Consider the following 12,500-nt stretch of genomic DNA (forward strand, 5'->3'; position numbering starts at 1 on the left):
TAGATCTGCTATTTTTCAATAGCTAAAGCATAATGCTAACACCAAAAGGGGTTCCCGCCCAGAATGGGTTAATAAGGCGTTACGCGGGCATGCCTGTAGGATTTCACTAACATCAGACCGACATGAAAACCCACACCATCATTTTATTAAGTACCTCCAGTCTAATTGAAAAGCTGTCATTCCTCAACACATAGGGGGGGGGGGGAGACCAAACAGAATAAAAGAGCAGGGTTTTTTAATGGGTTCGAGAATTGAAATGATTCGTTTTAATGGTTTATTTAAGGAGTTCGTTTAAAGAGAGACTGAGTTATTTGAACAGGAGTTAGAGTTATAGGATTATAAATTAGAATTGTAGACAAATAAAGAAAGAACTTTCCTGAAAACAAAATGATTGTGACTGTGAAATAATACATTTTAATAATTATGTTTGGATCAAATACAAAATGTGTTTGAAAGCTGATGGCTTCTGGGCTTCTGTTTTTGTTGGGGAAGGTACATTTTTCCCCCCTAAAGAGAAGCTGCAAGGCTGGCACTGTGTTACAACACTGTGTTACAACACTGTGTTACAACACTGCAAACTGCCTTGTAGAAGTAACTCTGTGTTACAACACTGTGTTACAACACTGTGTTACAACACTGTGTTACAACACTGTGTTACAACACTGCAAACTGCCTTGTAGAAGTAACTCTGTGTTACAACACTGTGTTACAACACTGCAAACTGCCTTGTAGAAGTAACTCGGGGAAATTAGGAACCTTATGCAACAGTGTTTACGGGTCCATTCGGTTACATGTGTACACACACACGCACACACACACACACACACACACACACACACACACACACACACACACACACACACACACACACACACACACACACTTAACCACTTAAAACCCAGTGGGGAAAGCTTTTGCAGAAAATAGCAGATCGACAACCTCACAACGCGTTGCAACGCAACACGTTGTGAGCTTGTCGATCGGCAATTTTCAACAGAAAGAGCCCTGAGGGACTCCGTTCAAACATAATGGGGACACTCCGGACTTTACAGTGAGCACACCGATAAATAATGTGATGAAAACACACTTGAAAAACAGTGCAATGGGAGAGAGGCTCCCTCTCCTCTCCTCTGAGACAGATAAACCAGTTAACCGCTTCGTGAAAAGTATAAACATCAAACATTAGATGGTGAGCACAAACTGCAACAGAGCGTCAATTAAAGTCTGCCTGCCTCTCTGTCTGCATGCCTCTCTGTCTGCCTGCCTCTCTGTCTGCCTGCCTCTCTGTCTGCATGCCTCTCTGTCTGCATGCCTCTCTGTCTGCCTGCCTCTCTGTCTGCCTGCCTCTCTGTCTGCCTGCCTCTCTGTCTGCATGCCTCTCTGTCTGCCTGCCTCTCTGTCTGCCTGCCTCTCTGTCTGCATGCCTCTCTGTCTGCCTGCCTCTCTGTCTGCCTGCCTCTCTGTCTGCCTGCCTGTCTGCCTGCCTGCCTCTCTGTCTGCCTGCCTGCCTGCCTGCCTGCCTCTCTGTCTGCCTGCCTCTCTGTCTGCCTGCCTCTCTGTCTGCCTGCCTGCCTCTCTGTCTGCCTGCCTGCCTCTCTGTCTGCCTGCCTGCCTCTCTGTCTGCCTGCCTGCCTGTCTGCCTGCCTCTCTGTCTGCCTGCCTCTCTGTCTGCATGCCTCTCTGTCTGCCTGCCTCTCTGTCTGCCTGCCTCTCTGTCTGCCTGCCTGCCTGCCTGCCTCTCTGTCTGCCTGCCTCTCTGTCTGCCTGCCTCTCTGTCTGTCTGCCTGCCTCTCTGTCTGCCTGCCTGCCTGCCTGCCTCTCTGTCTGCCTGCCTCTGTCTGCCTGCCTGTCTGCCTGCCTGCCTCTCTGTCTGCCTGCCTGCCTGTCTGCCTGCCTCTCTGTCTGCCTGCCTCTCTGTCTGCATGCCTCTCTGTCTGCCTGCCTCTCTGTCTGCCTGCTTCTCTGTCTGCCTGCCTGCCTGCCTGCCCTGGCTGTTACCGTGGCGATACAGTCCAGCACACCCCCCTCCCCTCCCTCAGGGGTCTATATCGCTACGGTAACAAGCCCGGGCGACTAACGTAGCTGCTGGAAGAAAAACGTGCCTGGGGCGAGAGAGAGAGAGAGAGAGAGAGAGAGAGAGAGAGAGGTGAATGCATTGTAAAAGTGAAACCTTTCACTGGAAACAAATCCATATGAGTTGAAATAATAATAGACACAGTGATTACAATAATTAACATAATGTTGACCAAATGAATAAATGTAATGAATATAATAGTATGGACATGCACTGAATAAAATGTGTGGATTTATTGTGGATTTGACGGGAGATTGGCAGCGGCCAGGGGAGGAGAACTGACAGATGAACAGTAAATACACAGTAAAGTGTATACAGGTAACGTTGCTCTCCTAAATAAACAGTGTGGTGAATTATCTTTTGAATACATCTACAATTAAAAGTCCTTATTTCAGACTTCTTTTTTTTTTTTTTTACTTATTTGAGTAAGTTCCCTCGCTGTGCTGAAAATGTAACCAGAGTCCAACTTGGTCTGAGATGTGAACACCACAGGTCAGGAGGGTCTTTACATCTCTGACCTCATGCTGCAGATGTTTGCTCAATTAGTCAAGAGTTAATTTGCGTTTTTTTTTTTATTACTGCAAATAATTCAAGGTCAAAATGTTTGTTTCTGCTGTTACTGTATGTAGCGTTGAAGATCTGCCCGCCTAACTTCATCTGTTATAGTGTTGAAGAATCTTTGGTCCGGCGTACTAACAGTCTGAAAAGCAATAGAGCATCGCAGTCCCGCCCCCTACCAGGGCCCAGGAAATGATTCTCAACTTTTTTGGTTGTTTTTCTTCTTTGTAATTGTTTGTTTGGTCCAAAATATTGTGTTTATTGTCATGATTTGTCACGGCTGGAGTTGGTTTTGTCCGCGGCGTAACCGTCTTTAAATAAATACTTTTTGAAATGTAGCTAGCCCAAATCCTAACCTAAGCGCACACGGAAGCCACGGGTGAGTCTTAATTCGTACTATTCGTCAGGCATGCCCAAATATGGAGTGTTGTGATGTCAGAACAGGCCAGCTCCATATATGGACCCTGGGCAGGGGCCCTAGCTGTCCAGAGCCCGGGCAGAGGGATTTTGTGGCGGTTCTGGACAACCGTGGGTCCGACCGACTCGACACCGGGCTCTGCACTCCCTGCGGGGTATGTGGAAAACACGTGTCGAATTTGAAGTTACGTGGATACGTACGTACAGAGAATTGATGCATTTATAGATAGATGTCGAACTAACGTATGTCCCCGGAAGAACTGCCCGGCCTAACTTCATCTGGAAAGTAGCTTCTCAACATTTTCTGGATCAGGGGCCACTTGAACATTTGGAAAGCGTTTGCTGTGCGCATGCGTTTTCAGAACATGCGTTTTCAGAGCATGTTTATTTTAATAGTCAATCAATCAATTTTGTTTCGCCTTGGATCAATGGAACCAACATAGAATACCATAGAGTTCATACATTATTAGTGTTATGTTATCAATCAAATCTTCACTTTTGCTTAATTGTTTGGGGGGCCACTTGCAATATCCTCATGGCCCATCGGTGGGCCCACAGGTTGAGAGCCACTGGATTAGAGATTCAAGCAGACGAGCCGACTTGATTTCAGTGTCAGTCATGTGGTGGGAGTTATCTCAAATATTATATTTTCTCACTGTCTCTCTGTCTCCCTTTTGCGCTCTCTCTCACTGTCTATTCATTATTAACACGTTTCTGGTTGAGGATGAAATATCTCAAAATAAATCTATAAGGAATCAAAGAAGACACTGTAAAGAAGGTTAAATCATTGAATGCTCAGGACAGAAAGAGAAACACACATTCACACGCAGTGTTTTATGTCTTTCAGGGAGGAGAGGAGAAAGTAGGTCACTGTAAAATTCAATGTATTGTTTTATCTCTGAGAGTGTTGAAAAGGAACCAAAAGGACCCTCACGGGTCCATTTGTATACTTAAATAGTGCTCAGAAAAGTTGTGTGTGTGTGTGTGTGTGTGTGTGTGTGTGCGTGCGTGTGTGCTTGAGAGAGAGAGTGAGTGAGACCCTAGGCATCAAAGCCAAAAAGTTGCAGTAAAGCCACCAATATAACGCACGCGTGCACGCACAAACGCACACGCACACACACACACACACACACACACACACACACACACACACACACACACACACACACACACACACACACACACACACACACACACACACACACACACACCCCAAGACAGATGTAGAGGAAGACAGAGACAGACGGCAGAGGAGAAACAGAGGTGAGAGAAAGAGAGAAAAAACTACTTCACAAACTTCTCCTTTTCAAAATGAGAAAACATGAAAGGTAAACTTATAGGGAGAGATTAGAAAAGGCGATTGCAACACCTTGGATTTGAACCACACATAAATACCACTCATTGGATTTGAACCACACATATCTACCACTCATTGGATTTGAACCACACATATCTACAGCTCATTGGATTTGAACCACACATATCTACAGCTCATTGGATTTGAACCACACATATCTACAGCTCATTGGATTTGAACCACACATATCTACAGCTCATTGGATTTGAACCACACATATCAAAATAACAGTAGTGGGTCGCACACACCAAGACTTCAGTTCAAATTGTTTATTTCATTTTTGAACAGGCCTCCCTCCAGGACAAACGTTTCGGCCTTCATCAGTGAAGCCTTCACACATATCTACCACTCATGCAAGACGGAAAGCCTCCCTTAGCTTAAGACCTGGAGGCGTGGTCAATGCTGTTTGGCCACTCAGAATAGCCAAATGGCATTGATCACGCCTCCAGGTCTTAAGTTAAGTAATAAGACCTGGTACTTAAGACATGCATAATACTGCCCAGAGGGACATAGGATGCAGAGCAAGGGACAGACGAGGGTTCAGGCCCATACATATGTGGCCAAATTCGACTGAGTGACTGCCATTGGAGTTTTTTTGAATTTCCATTTTTTTCATGTCATATGAAAGGCGGGAATCATAGCTTCAAATTGACATATTGGTTGTTCAGTTTGACCCACCAGTTTTGGAGATATGGCTTATAGAGTAATGTCTTGCAGAAAACAGCGAGTTGAGAAAACAGGCTTGAAAGGTGCACTTCTGTGGTCTGTAACATTACACCTAGCTACATGTTTAAGCATTTATTTCACATTTTCATGCCGATTTCAGCTCTGATATTTATTTCAGACATGCTCTAGTATGTGAACAGTCTGCCTGTGCTATTAACTAATTTTGGATAAAATATAAATAAATTCAGTTTTTCTCTTCTGGTGAAAAGCTGCACGAAAGTTGCACGATGGAAGGCTCTCAGTCAAATCTGGTCACATATACTCTGACATTAGATTGCATAAGATCCGTAGGGAGCGGACAAAACGGAGGGGTAGCGGAATTTCACACCGTGCATATTTTATCTCTGTTCGGTTGCTGACTGTTCCCAGTCACTGTTACGGAGGGTGCAGTACCCCCTGGTGAGTGGTGACATTTGCCACGAGCATTACACAAGTACCGTAAGTAACAGGCGTACGTGCGCTCCTCACCCCAAATGCACAGGAAAGTACTATGTCTCCTGCTGAAGAGGGAAGGACGACAGGAGAAGACACAGGGAGGAGAGAACCAGGAGGAGAAGAGCAGAGAGAGAGAGGTATGTCTCAGATGTGTCATGTCCTGTAGAGTTTCCTGGGGAAGGTAGAACACCTGCTATACACAGTCAAACTCCTCCGTGTTCGTTTTACTGACAGTGTACAAAATATTGCTTTGTGTTTTTGAGTGGTGCAACCACTCCAAGAAACAGCAATGTCCCTATGTCACAACCTATGACCCTACCTATGTCCCTATGTTTAGAGTACCAGTAGGGGCAAAAGTGGCGCTGTTGTGCTAGAAACAGAGAGAGAGAGATAGTGTTGCATTGTTGCTTGCTAATTACAGAGAGAGAGAGGGGGGGAGGGAGAGGGAGAGGTGTCTGCTAATTCCCCTACACAGTAACTCTGTCATTTCTCGACCGTTTCGGAACCGGGGCGGCTCGCCGGAACCGGGCTGGCACCCTGGGCGCATTCCTGTGGGTCTGGAAGTTCCGGGGACCCACCGGGGACCCCCGCACGGAGTTGCACCACTCAGTTCACACGGGTGTGATTTTTTTTTATAAAGATGTTCAAAAATAGCAGATGGATGCAGCGAGGCCCTAAGTAACTAATTGAAGCTTGAAGCTTGTAGATCTGCTATTTTGGAATAGCCAGGGCTAAAATAAAATTATGCTTTCCAGGTTTTAATGGGTTAACACTGACTCTGTCTGCCTGTTTTCTTCAGGTTCTCCAACGCCCCTGTGCGTGTGTGTGTGTGTGTGTGTGTGTGTGTGTGTGTGTGTGTGTGTGTGTGTGTGTGTGTGTGTGTGTGTGTGTGTGTGTGTGTGTGTGTGTGTGTGTGCCTACAAACGGCCAGCACATCTGTCTCTTTTAGTTTACCGCTAACTGCTCTATTCACACAAACAGAGGCAGGCAGGCAGACACACACACACACACACACACACACACACACACACACACACACACACACACACACACACACACACACACTGTGTAAAACAGACTAGGCAGGTGCATAAGGCTTGTGTGAGGCCTCATTTTGTCCATTTATCTTACTTTCACCTTACACACACGTAAATAAGTAGAGTGAACCCCCCCCCCACACACACACACACACACACACACACACACACACACACACACACACACACACACACACACACACACACACACACACACACGATGAATGCATACTTGCTTATGGTTGTCCATCGAATCAATAGATCCAAGAATCAGGAGGAATGAACGTGTCACTCATAAAGGTACAAAAAGCCAAATGCTGCTGGTGAATCGATGACGACTTCCTCATGTGTCCCTTACAGTGCTGTGAAGTAACTAAGTACATTTACTCAAGTACTGGAGGCCTACGTATGTAATATTGAGGTATTCTTTTACTTTACTGGAGTATTTCAGTCCACTGGAGTAGTTTTCAGTACTTTTACTTCTACTCCACTACATCTCTGAGGCAAAAGTCGCACTTTTAGGGGCGACTCACACGGTCGCAACAGATTGATGTATGCTTGTTGTATGAGATGTATAGCTGATGCAAGCTCGCAATGCATTTCCAATGGGAGTCACATGGTTTGACACAACATTTGTGTTGTATGAGGGGGAGGGGGGCAGTCGAAACACAGCCGAAAGCCATACAACAGCTTGTAGTCCAAAATGTTGTATCAAACCATTTCCATTGGAAATGCATTGGGGCGGCCATGACACTTACATCTTGCTTACATCTAGCATGCATCAATGTTGTATGCTAGATCGAAAGGTGTGAGTCTTACTCCACTACAAAACTACAAAACTTTAGTTACTAGTTACTTTGTAGATTTTGAGTATTATTATTACAAAGCATGCATGAACCACTTTAGCCTTATGTACATGTTGGCCATTTGAAAATAGCCGATCTAGATCTGCATTACATATACATTTGTGTGAAATGGGACATTCGGCATAATGTTTTTTTTTCTGTTCTTTTTTCACCTGAACATCATCATTGATGTTCATTGTTTAGTCCTTGTTGTTTTAGTCTTACAATGCCATTGGTCATGATATTTGCATATAAATCCCCCCCACAGAGGCAGAAATTCACACAACTTAAAAATGTCTTAACCCTGAAAAAAGTAATACAATGTCTGTAATATATATTTTTTGTGATCATTAGAATGTCTAGAACATGTTTTATTTATTATTGTGAAAGATATCCCCCAAATGTAGATTAGTAATGTATTATTATTTTAATAATTATTATAAATGTGCAATTTTTTTTTTTTACATATTTTCCTCTGCAAAGTACTAGTAGTACAAAGTAGTATAAGGTTGAAATCTCTTTTTTGCAAGTAGAAATATATCCAGGCTTTGAAGGGATACAGGGGTGTCAAAAAAAAATGTTTTTCTGGTTACAGTTACAGGAGTTTTCACTACATGGTGTTTGTGATATGAAATGTAAGCTCACCCTAATCACAGTAAACATCATGTCTTCAGTCATTTTCAAGTTACTGTAGTCACTTCAGTTCAAGACTGGAGTAGATTGTGATGAAATCCTATGTATTGAATCGAGAATCATTTTGAATAGAAAATCGTTTTGAATCTGGAAAAAAAATGCTTTTGAATTTAAAAAAAATCGTTTTTGGATTGAGAATCGATTTTGAATCGAAAAAATTGATTTTGAATCGAATCGTGACCCGAAGAATCGGAATCGAATCGTGAGACACCCAAAGATTCACAGCCCTATACACAACCCTGTTGTAAATGTCATCGTCCTCTCTTCCCCATCCCCAGTAGTTATTTGGGAAACCAAATCAATGTCAATGAAGGCGGCCAGGTGTCTGTCACATTTTGAGTAAAAATATTACATTTACTATTTTTCAATAGTAACTACGGTAGCCTAGTTATTTCACAAGCCTTGGGGGTAGTTTGCATGTAAGATGTGTGTGTGTGTGTGTGTGTGTGTGTGTGTGTGTGTGTGTGTGTGTGTGTGTGTGTGTGTGTGTGTGTGTGTGCGCACGCGCGAGCGTGCACGTGTGTGTGTGCGTGTGTGTGTCAGGGTTTCTATACAGCTGTGTCACCCCGCCTTGTAATGAGCTATTAAATGTTGTCTCCTTTCTTCTCCTCTCCAACCCAAATCCTCTCATTCTTCTGGGCGTACTGTAATCCCCCTGTCGCAGGCTCAACCCCCCGTCAGCACCGCACCGCAATTACCACAATGCACCACTCCCACAGAATCACTTCCTGGTGCTAAATCCCTGCTTTTCACTAAAGCTCTTTGAAGGAGGGACGGAGATTGAGAGAGAGAGAGGGAGAGGGGGAGGATGTGTGTGAGACAGAAAGAGAGAGGGCAGAGAGAGTGAGAGATTGAGAGAGAGAGAGAGAGAGAGAGAGAGAGAGAGAGAGAGAGAGAGAGAGAGAGACGGAGAGAGACTGAGAGAGAACGAGTAAGACCAAGAAAGAGAGCCAGAGAGATTGATAGAGATTGATAGAGGGAGAGAGAGAAGCCTGATTTATCCTTTGTGGTATGTCGGCACCAAAAATAGACGTTTTTTGAAAGTCTGCCATTTTCAGCGTGAGTCAAGGATGGCAGTCAATGGGGGTGGGGTGGGGGGGGGGGTGTGACCGACTCATCACCATTGTGGGAGGATGGTTATATCGGCGCGGTCTACTGTCTATGATGTGTGTGTGTGTGTGTGTGTGTGTGTGTGTGTGTGTGTTTTATAGATGGTCTTAACTTGAACCCCTTCCCTGAAGAAGGCCAAAAGGTCGAAACGTTGGATTCTTCTCAATAAATATACAGCATCGTGGCTATGTGTGTGTGGCCTTTTCTCATTTTTACTTATTTACTGCCTTAGGCCAGCACCTCACCAACACTGGTGTGCGCCCTTTCCTGCTTTATCTACCTTAACTTGAACCCCAGCATGCCTATTCTGGGGGAAAACTTTGCAGAAAAAAACGTTACAAGATAGTTCATGTATAGAGCACAAAAACAGGGAATACACTACAATAGAGCCTTGTGGAACCCTGCTCAACAACACTCGGGGGCTTACAGAGCGTGCACCTGCTGTAACACACACATAGGCCAGTTTGGAACAAATACACTTGACCTTGAGCATATAGGAGGCAATAATGGCAATAATGGCAATAATTTTGGCGGCATCACGGCATGAACCGTTAACCCATTTTTACCTTAGATCAGATTCTAAAAATGTCTTCTACATCCTGACAGTTTTCTGAAAAAGCTATGTTTCTATGTCAGTCATTCTTCGATTTAAAAAAAATAGCAGACCTACAAGCTCGTAGCGCGCCACTCGGTGGCGCGCTACGAGCTTGTAGATCTGCTATTTTTCAATAGCTAAAGCATAACATAATGCTAACACCAAAAGGGGTTCCCGCCCTTAACACAAGATAGTGATTACAGCTAAAGGGGGCTTGGGATCCGATTTACAATATGTGCCATGTGTCCCTGTCTGTGTGCTTTGACACCCTCTGGGTGGAGTAGAGGAGAACTGCTCCCTTCTATTCTAAGTTATACTGTGCTATCGCTAAAGTCTACTTATTTCGTGTTTTCAAACCTGGATATCGAATAAACCTTGTTTGAGGTCAACTTTAACATTTGGACATTCCTCATTTCCCTTTTTCATCCTTTCTGCTGCTCAAATCCGGTAAGTGCAGAAAGGTACGTACAGCATACTCCCAATCAACCACCACAAGGACAAAAGGTACAGTAGCATCCGGGGAGAAAAGGGGGAAGAGTTGCCAAGCAATAAATCAAATAAATATATTTTCTGGTGGACAGAAACCTCTTATGCCCACATTGTTTTTAAATTAATGCCCTACAGTACGTGATCATACTAGAGTATCAAAAGTAGCAGATCTACAGGCATATTTAGCTATTTTTGAGTGGTGTAAACCACTCCTACGACTGGCTTTGTTAGTTTACGTGTCTGTCTGTCTGTCTGTCTGTCTGTCTGTTCGTAAAAAAATGAGCATGGTTGCTACGGTCACCCAGTTCACCCGGGTGTGATTTCATTACGTCAGACATTACGTCAGACCACAGCTGATCAGGCTATATAAGACCTTACACCACTCAGTTCACACGGGTGTGATTTTTTACTTTGAATCCTGAAAACGCAATAGTTTTGGGCATATGAGGTTTCCACCCGACAGAGACAGTTACATTTCATTGTTTGCGTTATGTTAACAGAAACGGCTAGCTTTACAAGCACAATTACGGCGTCAATTTTGCCAGTTTTGTGTGTAAAGGGGGGGGCCGGGGGAATCAATCACTAGTGTGTACGTATGTGCTACTGTACGTGTGTAAACATCGTTGTGAACAATGTCATGTAGATGACACCATGCAGCTCCCTTTGGAGAAGTGCCAACCCATATTGTCCTCTTGGGCCTGCATGCGTCACACTGTAAGGTCATAGTGTTAGCAGGGTTAATATATTAAACTAAAGAAATAACTAAAACTAGCATTGGAATACACACGCACGCACGCACGCACGCACGCACGCACGCACGCACGCACGCACGCACAGAAATTATCGTTGCTGTCGGAAAGGAACCTCTTATTTCCATATTTGAACTTTTGGCGTTTTTTTAATGAACACACTACTTCATATATAGTGTCATCATACTACAGCGTGAACAGTAGCAGATCTACAAGCTGGAAGCTTGAAGCGAATGAAAGGACCACATGAAGCGACGTGTTTTGAGCTTGTAGATCTGCTATTTTGCTTCTTTTGAATTTGAATCCTGAAAAGGTAACAGTTTTGGACATATGATGTTTCCAGCCGACAGAGACGATATATTAGTACTATTACTACTACTACTGGAGTTAGTACGCGAGCGCACATGCACGCACGCACGCACACACACACACAGACACACACACACACACACACACACACACACACGTTACCATGGCGAGGAGGTATGCTGCTGGCCGGCCAGGTGGAGAGTCTTGGGCCGCGCGGCGGAGCAGTTGCCTGCATTGGCTGGCCGCTCCCAGTAGGGGTCACTGTGGAACACACAAAGCACACGTGAAGAGGAATTTCTTAACGGACTGCGCTCAAGGAGAAGAAGAGGAAGACGTGGGGTAAAAAAAGGAAAAGACAGAATAATAATAATAATAATAATAATAATAATAATAATAATAATAATAATAATAATAATAATAAATAGAGGGAGAATGAAGGAAAAAATAATGACAAAGTAAAATAAGTCAGGAGAACGAGAAGAAAAAGAAAGCCAGTGACCATCATCTCTCCTTATTATGTGTCCCCAGTGAAGGACCGACACAATATAAAACATGGTCCAGTCAGATGACTGGACAGTCATTGGACAAAGGTATGAAAGGACGCAGCAGCAGTTGGGCATTTGTACTTCACGTGGGCAAGAGAAATATCGGCTCATCTCAAATGTTCCATCCATGTGTCTATTTGAAGGTCCCATTAGACCAGTGATTCTCAAACTGTTCCATGTCTATTTGAAGGTCCCATTAGACCAGTGATTCTCAAACTGTTCCATGTCTATTTGAAGGTCCCATTAGACCAGTGATTCTCAAACTGTTCCATGTCTATTTGAAGGTCCCATTAGACCAGTGATTCTCAGACTGTTCCATGTCTATTTGAAGGTCCCATTAGACCAGTGATTCTCAAACTGTTCCATGTCTATTTGAAGGTCCCATTAGACCAGTGATTCTCAAACTGTTCCATGTCTATTTGAAGGTCCCATTAGACCAGTGATTCTCAAACTGTTCCATGTCTATTTGAAGGTCCCATTAGACCAGTGATTCTCAAACTGTTCCATGTCTATTTGAAGGTCCCATTAGACCAGTGATTCTCAAACTGTTCCATGTCTATT

The 12,500-nt window shown here is 44.0% G+C and overlaps 1 protein-coding gene across 1 annotated transcript in view; it reads right to left on the minus strand.

The window, feature by feature from the left end:
• Positions 1–12,500, minus strand: part of npas3 (neuronal PAS domain protein 3) — a gene marked incomplete at its 5' end in the record, with an annotated part of 405,035 nt that overhangs the window by 276,151 nt on the left and 116,384 nt on the right. Inside the window, one exon of the mRNA XM_079529070.1 lies at positions 11,557–11,655. Coding sequence (XP_079385196.1) covers positions 11,557–11,655 — 99 coding nt within the window. The remainder of the gene's footprint in view (positions 1–11,556; positions 11,656–12,500) is intronic.

This window comes from Electrona antarctica (genome assembly GCF_951216825.1).
Source record: "Electrona antarctica genome assembly, chromosome: 18".
Taxonomy (NCBI): domain Eukaryota; kingdom Metazoa; phylum Chordata; class Actinopteri; order Myctophiformes; family Myctophidae; genus Electrona; species Electrona antarctica.